Below are 16,335 nucleotides of genomic sequence, written 5' to 3' on the forward strand. Positions count from 1 at the left end.
TATTCTGTGCGTTTGGGAGGTCTGAGGTTGCTCTGATGAGAAAGAGCACGGGCTGGCTGAGGACAAAGGACCCTGCCCTACCTGGAACCGTCTTGCCATGCCTGCTCTAGCACTTTCTCTCCACAGGTGTGAGGCTTCAGAACAGAAGCAGAAGTTTCCCTTGGGAACATTGAAAAAGGACCTGAAGACACAGGAAGAGAAGCAGAAGCAATTGACAGAAAAAATTCGCCAGCAGCAGGAGAAGCTGGAGGCCCTGCAAGTGAGTGGGCAGTGGACAGATGGGCAGGGCCCCTCAGTAGCTCGTCTGTCCCCTCAGGCTAGTTTCACTCTCCTTTTGAACCCATAAGCACTGCCCGAGCTTCCCAACACCCTCTTCTCCTATGCCGTGATTATTCTGAAAAAAAATTGTATATGACAAAGAGGTCCAATTCATTTGGAATGTTTTGAAACTCCAGGAAATATCCTATTTTAGAGGTAACTGTTAACTTCATATCCAGCTTTTCATGACCACTAGCATAAATACATGTATTTCTTATTGGAAATATGGAGATCATGACTTTTGTGTCAAATCACACAGACATACTTTTTTTTAGGTCTAATTATTTTTATAGGATAGTTTTCCAGAAGTTAATTTGAAAGAGTAAAAGGATTTTTAAAATTCTGTGGATTTATTTCCAAGGTATCCTCCAGAAGATGTAGTATATCGTAGGTTTTTTTAATACAAGTACTTTTTAAATGTTTTTGAAAACTTGAAAAAAGATACACATCTTATAATTTGAATTTCATATTTCTAAAATTGAACCATTTTTTTCACATATTTCTTTTCAAAACTGGTTATTGTTTTTTCCTTAATTGATTAGTCAGGGTTTTTTAAGGTATGTATGTAGCCTCCACCTTTTATCATGTTTATTACAAAAGCGTTTTCCTTTCTGGCTTCTGGTCAGGCAGGTGCTCTCATCGTATTGTATGTTCCTCCATCTGCCAAATCCCATGGGTCCTTTCTGGCTTTGTCCATCAGGGATCTCCCGTCTTTTTTGCCTTGTTTTGTAGGAATTTAGTCCATTGATACTTTTCCCGTCTCTTGATTGCTGGAATAATGATGTAGAATCTTGTAATTTGCTGGTGGTTTACTGTCTGTGAGTTTGTCTTCTCAGTGAGAATGGGAGGCTTGTAATATTAGGACTGTGGTCCAGATGGTCTTTATTTGCCCACTGTCCCAAATAGAGAGGGCTCCAAAAAGAGTTGACTTCCAAGCACCAGACAACCTACTCATCCTGTTTACCCTGCAGAAAACCACACCCATTCGCTCCCAGGCTGACCTGAAGAAACTGCCCTTGGAAGTGACCACCAGACCTTCCTCTGAGGTGAAGCCCTGGGGTGGCGGGGGCTCTTCTTGGGTCTCATGCTGGGATTGGTATTCTCACTCTCTGAGCCTCTTTCAGGAACCTGCACGTAGACCTCAGCGTCCTCGGTCGCCTCCTTTACCTGCTGTGATCAAGAATGCCCCGAGCAGACCCCCTTCTCTGCAAGCACCCAGGCCAGCCAACCAGCCCAGAAAGGCTCCTGTCATCAGTAATGCCCCAAAGCCTGCTGCCCCAGCCGCCCGGGAGGAGGCCAGCACTTCCCGGCTACTCCAGCCTCCCGAGGCACCCCGGAAGCCTGCCAACACTCTGGTCAGGCCTGCGTCCCGGCCCACCCCCCCGGTACAGCCACCGTTACCATCTCCCCAGCCCAACTCCAGGAGCCCTCGGGAGGTCCCTTCCTCCCGAGCTCTGAAGACTCCAGTGGTCAAGAAGCCAGAGCTGCCCACTAAACTCTCCCCGGTGAGCTGCTGCAGCTCCCCCAGCGCCGCCCGCAGTGGTACAGGGATGGAGGGGCCGTGTTGGTTGCATGGGGGCGGGGCTTGGTGGAAATCCGGCTTCCCTGCTGCCCCTGCAAAGGAGAGGGATGTGAAGGCACTGGGTGGGGGGCACAGAGCTTGTTGGTCCCCTGTCCAGGAAGTTCTCTGGTACCCCTCTGAGGTTGGGTACCCCACAGACTCAAGTCACCTCCACTGGCTTCTCCTGCTCTGGGCAGAGGGTGCATCTTGGTGACAGCAGTGGTGGGTGTGGCTCAGTGAGGTGTGAACCGAGAGGGCCCTGCCGTGACAGCTCTGAGCAGAGGTCCTCGTGGGTGTTGGGCCTGGGGGTTGCCCTGTCCCTCGTTGTGTTGGGTGCCCAGCCCTGGTGGGCATGGAGACCCACAGGCCCCTCTCTGAACGGCTCCTTTACATCACATGGGCTCTTCCAGCACCTGAGGGGCTGAAAGAGTCCCTCACATTCCTGCTGCTTTTGCAGCAGGCCACTCCCAGTCGGAAGCGGAGCCTCGGGGTCTCTGATGAGGAAGAAGCAGAGGAAGAGGCTGAGAAGAGGAAGGAGAGGTCCAAGCGGGGCAAGTTGGTTGTGAAGGAGGAAAAGAAGGACTTGAATGAGGTAGGTCCTCAGCCTCCTCCCCACCCCTGCAGTCTGACACGAGCTGACCAGAAGCCCAGGCCCCCTCTGAGGGGCTCACAGTCATACACACGCCTAGAAGCCAGTGCCTGGGAGGGTCTTGAGATGCATTGTGCCTCTGCTCAAGGCCTGAGCTGACACCCATGCAGATCTGTGCCTCTCTGCCCCTTGCCTCCTCTTGTTCATCGAGGTTTTTGGAGGCAGGTATGTAGATACTGAGATAGTGGTTGAGAGAGTGGTTCTCCGTGAAGCTCGGGCATTTAAGAGGCTGCCTGAGGTGGCATGAGATGACCCCAGGCAGATGGTCTGCTCTGCAGGGACACTGGCGGTGTCTCTAACAGACTGTCCTTGCAGCTCTCAGACAGCTCTGGGGAAGAGGACTCGGCTGACCTCAAGAGGGCTCAGAAAGGTAAGTTCAGGAGGTGCCTGGAGCCTCTGGGGCAGTGGGAAAGGGTCCCTTGGTCAGCGGCACCTCATTGCGAAGGCTTTGTTGGCTCTGGGCTCTCCTCCAACAGTGGTTTCAAGTGTTAATTCGGAGAAGCCTTCTGAGGATAGCACAGCTTCATGTTTATTTTTAGCGTCAGTTCCTTGGTGTTCACCTCTGGCTGTCACTCATGCTGCTGCTCTGTGGCACCCTCGTGAGGGGGAAGTGGGGGAAAGAGGCCAAGGTGGCTGGGCTCCACGTCCCTGGCGTAGTGGGATCAAGCTTCTAGGGATTCTTGTCTGTGAACCTGGGTGGCCCTGGCTGGGTGGGGGGCTCTAGTGCATCCACTTTTCTGACTCCAGCCCTGCTCCCACTCTCAGATAAAGGGCTGCACGTGGAGGTGCGTGTGAATAGGGAGTGGTACACAGGCCGTGTCACAGCTGTGGAGGTGGGCAAGAATGCGATGCGGTGGAAGGTGAAATTTGACTATGTGCCCACGGACACAACACCAAGAGACCGCTGGTAACACCCCTTCCAGGAAGATGGGTTGACAGTTGGCCAGGGCAGGGGCAGGCAGCCCGCCTGGGAGCCTGGAACACGTGTGGCAAACACTGGGTTCTCCCTAGGGTGGAGAAAGGCAGCGACGATGTGCGGTTGATGAAGCCCCCGTCCCCAGAGTATGAGAGCCCAGACACGCGCCAGGGCAGGGAAGAGGCGGCGGTGGCGGCGGCCCCGGCGGGGGATTTGGTGGCCCAGCAAGCTGTAGCCACGGTGGAGCCCTCCACCTCGGACTGCATCCCCATCGAGCCTGACACCACCGCCCCCAGCACCAACCACGAGACCATTGACCTCCTCGTCCAGATTCTTCGGTGTGTCATCGTCCTGCTCCGGGACCAGTGGTGGCTCCCTCCGACTCTGTGCCATTCTGATTTCCTGTCCCACCTTCCTTCTTGTTCAGGAATTGTTTACGGTACTTCCTGCCTCCAAGTTTCCCCATCTCTAAGAAGGAGCTGAGTGCTATGAATTCAGATGAGCTGATCTCGTTTCCTCTGGTGAGTCTACCCACCCGCCTTGGTGCTTCTTGTGACTGCCAGGTCTCAGTTGTGTGCTCCATGAAGTCTGTCCGAGAGAAAAGCAGGGAGTTTTATCTCCATTCCACTTCAAGGAAATGAGGCTAGGAGTTGAAGAAACTCAGGCTCAGAGAGGTTAACAGTCTGCTGTGATAGAGCCAAGATTTGAACCCGGAACACCTTGAGAGGACAAGGGTCTTGCTCTCCAGGCGATGAGTTCCCAGGGTTCCCAGGGAGCTGCTGCGCCTCAGTGCTCGCCCTTGTTTGGGCTGCAGGCGTCTTCTGCAGGTCCTGGGAACACACTGCTGATAGGCCAGCAGGCTTGGCCTGCCATCCTCTTGTCAGCTTCGTTGCTTTTGGCTTCAGGCTGTTGCCAAAACGAGCAAAGCCTGGGTGCAGTGGGATTTCTACAGCGGGCATGACCCAGGCCAAAGCACGGTCAGCAGGAGTGTCTGAGCCGGAAATAGTCTTTCTCTCACGCTTGTAAAAGGAGGCACCACTAATGGGCCACCTTAATAGCTCCTAAGGGAAATGCCTAAAATAACTCAAACTTTGATACTTCCATCTTAGGGACACACCAGAACAATGTTCACTGTGTCTGTGTCCGTTTGTCAACGACCATCCTACTTCTCCTCATGCTGCCAAAGCGCTCCATGAAGCGCTCAGGTGCCCTGCAATACTAGATTCAAATGTGTACTTTAAAAGTAACACAACTGCATGTGAATCTGTAATGGCTTAAAAGTGAAAAAATTCAGAAACATACAGGAATCATAGTTAGGCTCATGACATTGTATGTTAAATTTTAATACTCTTGGCACCTGCTTGAACGTTTATTTTGAGCTGCCAAGTGATAATTATTTTCTGTGCAGAACTTGAAGTTTCTGTTGCCATCTTGATTTACTAGGATAGTATTCTAGATTGTAAATAAAGCATTCTAACAACGTTTTAAAAACAGCACTGAGGAGCCACTCAGTGCTGGGTAGCTCATAGGTCTTCAGAGAAGTAAATAAATGCTATAGTTGGAGAGACTGTGGTGGTCAGCCAGACTGCTGGTTCTAGGTTTGTGTTCATCAAAATGGCCCTTTCGTTCTCACTAGTGATTCATGAGTAAATCATAATAACTTTGAAAATAAATTAAACATAAAGAGATACACCTAAATTGTTTTTCATATTGAGATACCATGTAACTTTCACTCAAAACAAGTGTTCTGCTACTTTGGAAAAGCTCCTGTCTAGAGAAGCTGCTGGTTAACATCACTACACACTGCTGGGGACTTTCAGGTGCTTGGAGAAGATGGTGAAAAGTTGTATGCTGTGTAAACATACTTCACAAACATGGATGGGCTGTCTGCTGCTGACGAGCCCAGTACATACTGGTTGGGTGTGACCTGGATGTGGATTGCTCATCAGTGCTGTTGGCAAGTTAAAAGGAGAATGGTTGAGGATCGTGCCTCATGTTTACTCACGGCTTGGGGTTTGCAGAGCTCTTTGCCAAGTGCTTCCTGTGTGTGATCCCGTCTCCACCCTTGAGGCAGCCCTGTGAGGTGGGCCTCAAGGTCTTTCCTCTCGGAGCTGCAGGGGCACTGGCTCCTGGGTTTGATATCCATTCAGGCCGAGCTTCCTGGTGCCGAGCCAGTTGGGGACACCAGTGCCCGTCTGGAAGGGCCCTGGGGACCCTTATGAGCCCACGCACTTACCCGCTGGCTTCTCTTCCGACAGAAAGAGTACTTCAAGCAGTATGAAGTCGGGCTCCAGAACCTGTGCCATTCCTACCAGAGCCGTGCCGACTCACGGGCCAAGGCTTCTGAGGAGAGCCTGCGCACATCCGAGAGAAAGCTGCGTGAGACCGAGGAAAAGCTGCAGAAGCTGAGGACCAACATCGTGGCACTCCTGCAAAAGGTGCAGGAGGTGAGCCAGGCCACCCTCTCATTGCAGCGGACCACCTGGTGTCTTGGGCGGGGGGGTGCTGGGTACCTCGTGCTCCCTTCTCCCCGCTCATAGGAATGTGTGGTTCCAACCCTGGCGGCACAGCATCCTGACCAGGAGGGCTGGAGGTGGTGCGGCTGCCTGGGCCTCATCCCAGCCAGACCCACGGTATCAGAGTTCTGCCCTTGTTTAGACATGGTGACCTGCAACCTGGTTTGAGACACTTCGGAGTCATGAAACAAAGACATTCTTGGTTTTCCAGATGACGCCTGGATGGGAGTGGGTAGCCCACAAGTGGGGAATGTCCTGTGGTCTCAGCCCTTCATCTGGGCAGGAAACTGGGGATCCCTGTCCTGTGACCCCTGGTGACCAATAGGGGCCCTGCTCTCGGAGCACAGCAGAGGGAGGAGACAGAACTGTTGACGGCAGGAAGTGCCACAAAGGAAACAGGAGAGAGCAACAGGAAGCCACTGTACTAGAGTGTCAGGGGAGCCTCTGTGAGGAGGTGGTTGGGCCCAAGGCAGAAGCAGACGTGCTGGGGTGGGGTGTGAACTGTAGGCAGAGAGAAGAGCAGGGCCCATGGCAGGGCCCTGTACCAGGTGGGAGGTCCTTGGACCTTGTGGTGCTGAGACGTGTGCAGCCTAAGACACTTACTTTGGTTGGTTGTAGGAGAGGCCGAGGTTAGAGTCCAGGACTCCACTGAGGAGGTTCCCAGTTATCTGGGTGAGAGATTCTGGAGGCCTGAACCTTGGATGGTGCCAGTGAGGAGGGAGAGAAGTGTCTGAGGGGAGGACGGGGGAGCAAGGGCGACTGCTCGAGTCTGTCTGAGTCCCTGAGTGGAGGGAAGCGGGGAGGCTTGTACTGAGATGGGAACAACCCGGGGTGGGTGGTGGGACCAAGCTGTTGGATGTGTTGAGTGTAAGAGTGAGGCTGGGGCAGGCGGGACCTGGGTGGGGGTAGGCGGGCAGGAGTGGGAGGACGGAGAGGGGATGGATGATCAAGGGCGGCTCGACAGGGTGGAGGGGGAGAGTAGAGGGCATGGCCTGGGCTGCAAGAAGGCTGGGGAGGCGGGCCTCCCACCACCCTGTGAGCCCCGTTTGACCCTGCCCTGCTCTGTTCCAGGACTTAGACATTAACACAGACGACGAGCTGGATGCCTACATCGAGGACCTGATCACCAAGGGGGACTAGGGCCCGGAGCCAGAGATCAGCTCCCCTGCCCCTCAAGGCAGAGCTCCTGAGGGTGGCGTTTCATTTATGGGTTGATGGACTTACCTTGGTTTGACTCACGGGATATCTGTGCTTTTGGTGGGAGAGAGACTGATTCTTTGACTCTTCCACCCTAAGTTGATAAATATTTATTTTTTGAAAGAAACAACATGCTGTGCCTGCTGTGAGACCATACATTTTTTTGGTGACTCTTGGGCAAAGGACAGAACCAGGATGCCAAGTCTTGAGTTGCTTCTCTCGGCTCCTGGCTCCTCAAGATGTGGTGAATTCCAGCGCCGTTTGGAAGTTGGAGGGGCTCCAGGGGCAGGGCTGGGGGAGGGACAGGACCCTTCCCAGGCTGGTGCTCCCCCAGGAGCTTCAATCCAGGGGATCTCCATGGGGCTACCATCAGCAGGAGGCTTAGCGCTGAGGAGCTCCCTGCCTCAGGTCAGGGAGGTGAGTGGTGGTCCGAGTGGTCGGTCTTCTCGGCTGTGGCACTGTGCAGTCAGCTCGGGGAAGAAAGATCCTCCTGTTCAGCTTCCCCATCCACCACCTAAATTCTCCCTGCTGGACATTTCCTTAGCTAGCGGTAGATGGTGAGGTTTCCTGCCACAAAAACTTGAGTCCAGGTTAAGGCGTGGACAGATCTGACTGGTCAGACTGCTGACCTGGGTAGCACATCATTTGCGTTCCAAAGGAGTCCCCTTAGGAATCCTGTGTGTGAAGGAGCGCTGTGCTGGTCTGGTGGTGGCCTCATCTGCCACTGTGGCAGGGTCCTGGGGAGGGCTGCTGCTCTTATTGCTTCCCCTCTGTTCACCCCACCACGCCCTGTCAGGGTCTCTGGTTTGGGGCAGATGGGAGGAGGGGGTCACCGAGCCCCTGAGCACGCCATGCCTCCCTCTGCCTAGTCACAGCCTCATACTGCTGTGGTCCTCAAACAACTCAGGGTCAAAGACCAAGGCCAGAGTCGCTGAGTTTTCTATAATGGCCATTGGAAAAGTTCTGGTTCGATTTCCCCCAACTCACTCCTTACCCCCCTGTATTTGGGGACTTCGGGTTTTCTAAAGGCACAAGAACCATGATCTTGCCCCACTGGTCTCCAATTCTGACCTCTCGGTGTGTTTCCAGCATCTGCCCACCTCTGCTCAGCAGTGGCCACGAGCCGCCCTATGAAGACTGCAGGAGATGGGGAAGCAATGGTGAGGGAGGCAGGCCACGGGAATTAAGGTCTTTGCCCACTTGTGCATGTGGCCAGAAGTGCCTATGATTTGTGGGCTTGGGACTTCTCAAAACCACACCCCTGGGCAAGGGCTGTTCCGGAGAAATACCAGGGAGGCCCTGACCTCTTCCTCGGAAGATTTTCCAAGAGTCTTGGGGTTTCTTGAGCTGGTGGTTCCTATCCTGTCCAGCTCGTTTTCTTCATCACAGGCAGCATATGATCCATTTTTGTCCTCAAACTTTGTTTTAATCTAGATAGAAGCTGATTCTGCATTTTTACCAGGGGGTAATACTCAAGGTTTTTATTTACACACCTGTAATCAAAATGCAATACTATAAACTTTTACTGGTGAGACTCCTGAACTCAGTCTGTTTTCTTCTAGTAAAACCCAGCACCTTCCTCCTCTTCATTCTTTCCACCATGTGTCTTTAAGCTGTCTTCAAGTTCTTCCTCATCTCCATCTTCATTGTCTTACATCTTCACCGTCTTTGACACCCACAGAAACTGACATACTGAAGTTCGTAAATATTTTAGCTTCAACTTCCAGGTGTTCCTACTCTGCTGTTTAAACCCAACAACAGCGGTGCTGAATACAGCCTGCTTCCAGGCAGAGCTGTTGCCATTCTGGGCAGGAAGATAAGATGCAGGAACTCCCTTCTAAACTGGGTAACTAAGCTGCTTGGAATTGTCTAACAACTTGGGAAGAAGAGGATGGTCTGGAATGTCTGTTGCAAGAAGGTGAATGGGTGCAGAAACCTGTTTTTATGGAGCAGGAGGAATATTTTTGGTTTTTTGGTTTTTTTTTTCAGGTGACACATGCACATGATGAAAATTCAAACAGTGTAAAAGGTTGGACCGTGAAAGCAGGGCCCCGCCGCCCCCGCCCCAGTGCTCTTTCTCCCTAAAGAGTATCCATTCTGAGCAAGTGCACATCTCCTCTGCTCTGCCTTAGTAGATCCTGGGACTTGTAAGAGTTCACATGGGTCTACTTTATCCTGACAGCCACATAGCGTTTCAGTGTCCTGGATGTACTGTTACTCATTGGTCCCATTTATAGACATTTAGGTTTTTAATGTTTACAAAAACTTCCATGATGACTATCTATGTGTGTGTACTTAGATCTGTGTTTATTTGGATGAATTCCAGAGAGAAATGTCTGTGTCAGAAGGTGGAGGCATTCCAGAAAAGACTTTACAATTTCAGTCCCCACCAACAGTGTATTCCTCACCCCTCTCCTTGCCTGTCTGCAGTCTCTTCCATCTTAATCTGAAAGGTGAAAAGCCTATGGATTTTTGATTTGGTCTGAATGAATTTATGTGAGGTCAATCATTGTTTCTTTCTGGGACAGGGCTGTAGTTCTGAGTCTTGGGTTAGGGACTTAAACCAAGGACATCAAACCAGTCAATCATAAAGGAAATCAACCCTGAATATTCATTGAAAGGATTGATGCTGAAGCTGAAGCTCCAACAACTGGCCACCTGATTCGAAGAGTAAACTCATGAGAAAAGACCCCGATGCTGGGAAAGATTGAAGGCAGGAGGAAAAGGGGACGACAGAGGATGAGATGGTTGGATGGCATCACCAACTCAACATAAGTTTGAGTAAACTCTGGAAGATGGTGAAGGACAGGGAAGCCCGTCATGCTGCAGTCCATGGCATCACAAAGAGTTGGACATGATTTAGATACTGAACATCAAAATCATGAAAAACAAGGGGTGAGTTTTCTGGGAAATGTCCACCTTATACTACCCCTTCAGCCCCTAGGTGTCCCGTGGATTTAGCATTAAAAACCCCACATCAGTACCATATTACTAGAAGACAAGGATTTGACATTGTTTACCAAAGGAAGGCAATGGATTAATAACAGGATGAGAGAAACTTTTGTTTCTCCTGCATGTGTGTCCGAGTGATATTGCCTTCTGGCTCCTCTTGTTGGGTCCAGGTCCCCTTGAAGACATGACTGTCTTTCAGACCTGTGGTTCAAGCAGTGTTGGGCAAGAGTTCATGGCTCTGAAGACCAACAAGTGTGAGACAGATAAAGCTCAAACTTCCATGTCTTTTACATAGAACACAGGTTTGGCCTGAGCGGGTGGTGCTGCCACTGGCTACTCGTCCCCAGTGAAAGGCTGTCTTGCAGGTGGACCAGGCTGTAAGGGACCTGTTGGCAGCTGCCAAGATGCCTGAAACATCCTCAGAATTCCACTGGAGGGTTCTGCCCTTTTTTGCAGATGGAACCTCTGAGGCTTCCTTTGGAAGGGCCATATTGCTCTTGGTTCCCTAAGAAAGTGGACAGGCAGCTTGGCCATGGGAAGCAGAGCTACAGAAGAATATTCCTTCTCTGTGGCCATACTTCAATGCTCTGACTGCCCTCAGCACTGCTGGGGGCACCCTCTCCATAGTGAGCAAGACAGACTGGACAGAGAAAAGAGTTTGGTGAGGGACCGCCCACTCAGCAAGGAGCCAGAATGTTGCAAGCCTGTGTTTCAGTCTGGTAGTTTTCATCTAGTAACTTGCAATGTGCCAGCCCCAACCAGGACTCCTGATAGATCCTGCAGAAATTTCCTTTCAGTTCACAAGGCGTCAGACAAATCACCGCCCATTCTGGGTTCCCCTTTCTTTTCTAAAAAGAGTTGGATGACAGTAGAAGTTTTCTGACTTACTAAGCTGAATTCACCAGAAATTTATCCAGAGGCCCACAGAGGCGGCAAATAACTGGTCTCAGCGAGGACAGACAAGAAAGCCTCCTTAAGTGAGAGGAAAACAATAGAATGGGAAAGACTGTAGAGATCTCTTCAGGAAAATTAGAGCTACCAAGGGAATATTTCATGCAAAGGTGGGCACAATAAAGGACAAAAACGTCAAGGACCTATCAAAAGCAGAAAAAATAAAGAGGTGGCAAGAATACACAGAACTGTACACAAAATGTCTTAAGGACCCAGTAACCACAATGATGTGATCACTCACCTAGAGCCAGACATTCTGGAGTGTGAAGTCAAGTGGGTCTTGGGAAGCATTACTATAAACAAAGCTGGAGGTGATGGAATTCCAGCTGACCTATTTCAAATCCTAAAAGATGATGCTGTGAAAGTGCTGCACTCAATATGACAGCAAATCTGGAAAGCTCAGCAGTGGCCACAGGACTGGAAAGGTAAGTTTTCATTCCAATCGCAAAGAAAGGCAATGCCAAAGAACGTTCAGATTTCTGTACAATTGCACATTTTATATGTTAGCAAGATTATGCTCAAAATACTTCAAGCTAGGCTTCAGCAGTACGGTGAACCTAGAAATTCCAGACATACAAGCTGGATTTAGAAAACACAGGGGAACCAGAGATCAAATTGCCAACATCCGCTGGATCATTGAAAAAGCAAGGGAATTCCAAGAAAAATCTACTACTACTAAGCTAAAGCCTTTGACTGTGTTGATCACAATAAACTGGAAAATTCTTCAAGCGATGGGAATACCACACCACCTTAACTGTCTCCTGAGAAACCTGTATGCAGGACAAAAAGCAACAATTAGAACCAGACGTGGAACAACAGACTGCTTCAAAATTGGGAAAGGAATACATCAAGGCTGTATATTGTCACCCTGCTTATTTAACTTCTATGCAGAGTACATCATGAGAAATGCTGGGCTGGATGAATCACAAGCTGGAAGGAATCAAGATTGCCAGGAGCAGTATCAACAACCTCAGATATGCAGATGATACCGTTTAATGGCAGAACATGAAGAGGAACTAAAGAGCCTCTTGATGAGGGTGAAAACGGAGAGTGAAAAAGCTGGCTTAACATTCAAAAAATGGTCATGGCATCCAGTCCCATCACTTAGTGGCAAACAAAAGGGGAAACAGTGGAAACTATGACAGATTTTATTTTCGTGGGCTCCAGAATCACTGCAGACAGTGACTGCATTCATGAAATTAAGACGCTTGTTCTTTGGAATAAAAGCTATGACAAACCTAGACGGCATATTAAAAGCAGAGACACCACTTTGCTGACAAAGGTTCATCTAGTCAAAGCTATGGTTTTTCCAGTAGTCACATAAGGATGTGAGAGTTGGACCATAAAGAAGGCTAAACACCGAAGAAATGATGCTTTTGAATTGTGGTGCTGGAGAAGACTCTTCAGAGTCGCTTGGACAACAAGGAGATCAAACCAGGCGATCCTAAAGGAAATCAACCCTGAATATTCATTGAAAGGACTGATGCTAAAGCTGAAGCTCCAATACTCTGGCTACCTGGTGTGAAGAGCGGACTCATTGGAAAAGACCCTGATTTGGGGGAAGATTGAGGGCAAGAGGAGAAGGGAGCGACTGAGGATGAGACGGTTGGATGGCATCACCGATTCAATGGACAGTTTGAGCAAATTCAGGGAGATAGGGAGTTCCTCATGCAAAATCATCAACTATCACAACACAGCACGAGCCCTAGTACTGGCTGCAACTCACCTGGTCCCGGCCCTCGGCCATCACTCTCCAATGGCTTTTAGGGTGTCCAACGTTCACACCCATCCGGGAGCCTGCCTTCTCTGAGGCCACCAACGGTTGCGGGACACGCAACGCCCCCCCGCCTCCCCACAACGCCACCCCCCCCAGCCTCCCCGCAACGCTACCCTCTCCCAGTCTCGAGGCAGATGTGCAACTGCCCGTGCATGGCGCCGACGCCTGGCGTGTGCGTGACGCTGACGTCCAGCGCTTGCTCTACGCCATGCGTATGCGCCTTAGAACATCACGAGCCCCGCGTCTTGCCCGAGTCGGATGTGCTGGCGTCAGTGTGTCAGGCAGAGGCGAGGCCGTCAAACCCGGCTGTGTGAGGCCCGCCCTGGGCCCACCCTGGGGACTGAGGCCTCGAGGGTCCCACACCCTAGGGCCCGTGGAAGGCGTTGGAATCCAAGCAGAGAAGCAGGGATTTTTTGTTTGTTTTCCGCCGGAGTCTGCGTGTTCAGCCTCGACACCAGTGAAACTTTTTCCCCGGTTGTTTTACTCTTGTGGCATACAGAAAGCTTTTTTGTATGAATGTCCTTAATGGTGTGGTGCATTTACATTTGCAAGACCGACGACCCACAAGGGAAGTTGCATGCGTTAAGTGTCTTCTCCAGGTAATTTCCCCTGAAGGCCCAGCCCTTTGTAGGCCTCTCACAACCTGAGGCCTCTTGTCTTTCACAGCTTCACAGCTTTTATTTTTTCTGCTGGTTTATCTGTGTTGGTGGTGTAGTTGTTCAGTCGTGTCCGAACCGCCTCTTGCGACCCCATGGACTGTAGCCTGCAAGGCTCCTCTGTCCATGGGATTTATCTGTGCTAGGCTTGGTTTATGGTATTTCTTGAAAGGTTTTGGGGTTTCCTCTCACGTTTAAGAGAATTCTTCCCCCTCTACCCAATTCTCTTGTATTTTGTCGCACTGTTCTTTTCTGTGTCCCCACTCCGTGTGGGAAGTATTTTAGTATCAGCAGTAAGGCAGGAGTCAAATTTTGGTTTTGGTTTTTGCAGATGGAAAGTCACTTACGCCAGCCCCATTATTTATTTTTTTAAACTTAATTTGGGCTGTGCTGGATCTTTGCTGAGGCGCAGGCCTCTTGGTTGCTGCACGCAAGCGTTCTGCAGTTGTGGGGGTGGGGACTTCTCTGCATGGCCGCGGTGCGCCGGCCTCTCACTGTGGTGGCTTCTCTTGTGCAGAATGGGTGCTGGGGCTTCGGTAGTTGCCCGCTGGTGGGCTCAGTAGTCGTGGCGCACTGGGCTCAGTTGCCCCGAGGCGTGAGGAATCTTAGTTCCTGGACCAGGATTCGAACCTGTGTGCCCTGCATTGTCAGGCAGATTCTTAAATTGCTGGACCACCAGGGAAGTCCCAGTCTCATTTATTAATGACCCACGTTGGCCTGTATTTATTTTTCACTCTATTTAGTTTTCAACTTGTTGGGCTTGAAGTGATGCTTGCATGTATCGGTGGAGACATCATGTTACCTGCTGGACAGGTGATTCTGATGCGAAGGGTGCGGTTCTAGGTGAAACAAACATTGGGGGCATCATCAGCATATAGATGGATCAATCTTCCTTGCTGTTTTTCTTATTAAAATATTTTCCCAAACTGTTCTTAGAATTCCTTCTCACATGAAATTTAAAATCATGATAGTCCAACTTTCTCCCATTCCTGCGCACCCCCAACCAAGTTCCACTGGGATTTAAATTTAAATTGTGCTAAATTTAGATGTAAGTTAAGGGGAGGGTTGATATTTTTATGATTTTAAATTTACCTAGATGATATGAAATGGTTTTCCATTTGTTTGAATCCTTTACATGTTCTAATAAGATTTTACTATTTCTTCATACGGGTTCTGTAACTTTCTCATTTTATTCCTATATAATCACTATTGTGAATGCAATTTTCTTCCCCATTTATATTCCTAGTTATTAATATGTAAAAAGCAGATTGTTTAACATAATTTATTTTCTATCTTATGAACTCTGGTAATTTTAAAAATAAACCTGTTTATAAATCAAATGTGCAGATTTGCCAGAGTGCTGTTTTAATTGCTGAACCTCTGAAACAGTGTTGAATAACTAATTATTCAAATCTTTTTGTTGATGAGGATGGAGATTCATATATTGGAGTTGAGCAGAATATTGTCTGTTGGTGACTGGTCTTTAAAGTGTGGAGTTTCTGTTTTTGTTAAAAACCTTGGGATGAAGTTTTTAAAAAGTGGGCTGAAACCGGGGTTGCCAGTCTTGTCTGAGTTGAGCACCAGGGGGCGCCAATTACACAGGCTGAAATGGGGACTGTGCGCCCGCCATCCGTGTCCCCGGTTGTCAAAAGTCTTTTCAGCATCTTGATAAAATCGTGTGGAGTTTTTCACCTTTAATCTCCTGTCTTAGCGATTATTTTTGTTAGACATTGAACGACTGGGTCGGGAAAATCCCCTGGAGGAGGAAATGGCAATCCGCTCCAGTATTCTTGCCTGGCAAATTCCATGGACAGAGGAGCCCGGCAGGCTATAGTTCATCAGGTCACAAAGAATTGGACATGACTGAGCACACACACACACACCTACAAAAGAAAACTGTGTTTATGAAATATAAGATAGGAAGCATATGCAGTGTATGTCCATCACCTGGTTTAGAAGACACTTTTATTATTTCTTTATAATCCCTGTGTGTGCCTCCTGGGTCCTCTCCTCTTTCCTCCTTGCTCAGCGGTAACTGAGAGAGGAACTGGCAGGAAGGCTAGGGGTCTCCAAACGGAGGAAACAGGCTGCAAGCGTCAGATGTTTTCTATCCCTGTCTTAAGCAGCAGGAGTTAACAAACTCCAAGTGTCAGATGTTTCCCTTAGGAGGTTTCTTTTAAAATTCTCTGTTGCCATGACGACACCTGGTTCCACCTGAACTCAACTTTTCTCAAACCTTAAGCTAACCGATGCGGTTTTCTTAATGGGAATGTTTTTCTTAAGCTATGTTAATGAACTATGTACTTACCTTAAACTCTTTCTTCAGGTCAGTTCCACCTAAGACTCAGACCCAATAATGGCTCAACGAACCAGTATGTTTTACTCATACAATTGTTCTCCTAATCTATGTTAATGAAGCTATGTATATTTTAAAAATTAATTTATTTTTTATTGAAGGATAATTGCTTTACAGAAATTGGCTGTTTTCTGTCAAACCTTAACATGAATCAGCCATAGGTATCTCCCCTCCCTCCTGAACCTCACTCCCATCCCCTCCCCATCCCACCCCTCTAGGTTGACATAGAGCCCCTGTCTGAGTTTCCTGAGCCATACAGCAAATTCCCATTGGCTATTTATTTTACATATGGTAATGTAAGTTTCCATGTTACTCTCTCCATACATCTCACCCTCTCCTCCCCTCTCCTCATGTCCATAAGTCTATTCTGTATGTCTGTTTCTCCATTGTTGCCCTGTAAATAAATTCTTCAGTCCCATTTTTCTAGATTCCATATATATGTGTTAGAATACAGTATTTACCTTTCTCTTTCTGACTCACTTCACT

General features: G+C 49.2%; 1 protein-coding gene across 10 annotated transcripts in view; it reads left to right on the forward strand.

Moving 5' to 3' along the window:
• The window catches only part of MORC2 (MORC family CW-type zinc finger 2), a 49,032-nt gene extending 34,228 nt beyond the window's left edge, over positions 1–14,804 (forward strand). For 2 of the 10 annotated variants that reach the window (XM_070385847.1, XM_070385846.1), the window contains 11 exons: positions 127–259; positions 1,290–1,364; positions 1,443–1,823; positions 2,337–2,471; positions 2,844–2,898; positions 3,294–3,435; positions 3,540–3,782; positions 3,872–3,965; positions 5,703–5,891; positions 6,579–6,632; positions 7,032–14,804. In XM_070385847.1, coding sequence (XP_070241948.1) covers positions 127–259; positions 1,290–1,364; positions 1,443–1,823; positions 2,337–2,471; positions 2,844–2,898; positions 3,294–3,435; positions 3,540–3,782; positions 3,872–3,965; positions 5,703–5,891; positions 6,579–6,632; positions 7,032–7,100 — 1,570 coding nt within the window. In that variant the 3' untranslated portion in view covers positions 7,101–14,804. The remainder of the gene's footprint in view (positions 1–126; positions 260–1,289; positions 1,365–1,442; positions 1,824–2,336; positions 2,472–2,843; positions 2,899–3,293; positions 3,436–3,539; positions 3,783–3,871; positions 3,966–5,702; positions 5,892–6,578; positions 6,633–7,031) is intronic. The other 8 variants (XM_070385842.1, XM_070385841.1, XM_070385840.1 and 5 more) reach the window with 8 other exon arrangements.
• Positions 14,805–16,335: the final 1,531 nt, after the last annotated feature.

The sequence above is a fragment of the Bos mutus genome, chromosome 17 (genome assembly GCF_027580195.1).
Source record: "Bos mutus isolate GX-2022 chromosome 17, NWIPB_WYAK_1.1, whole genome shotgun sequence".
NCBI classification, from domain to species: Eukaryota; Metazoa; Chordata; class Mammalia; order Artiodactyla; family Bovidae; genus Bos; species Bos mutus.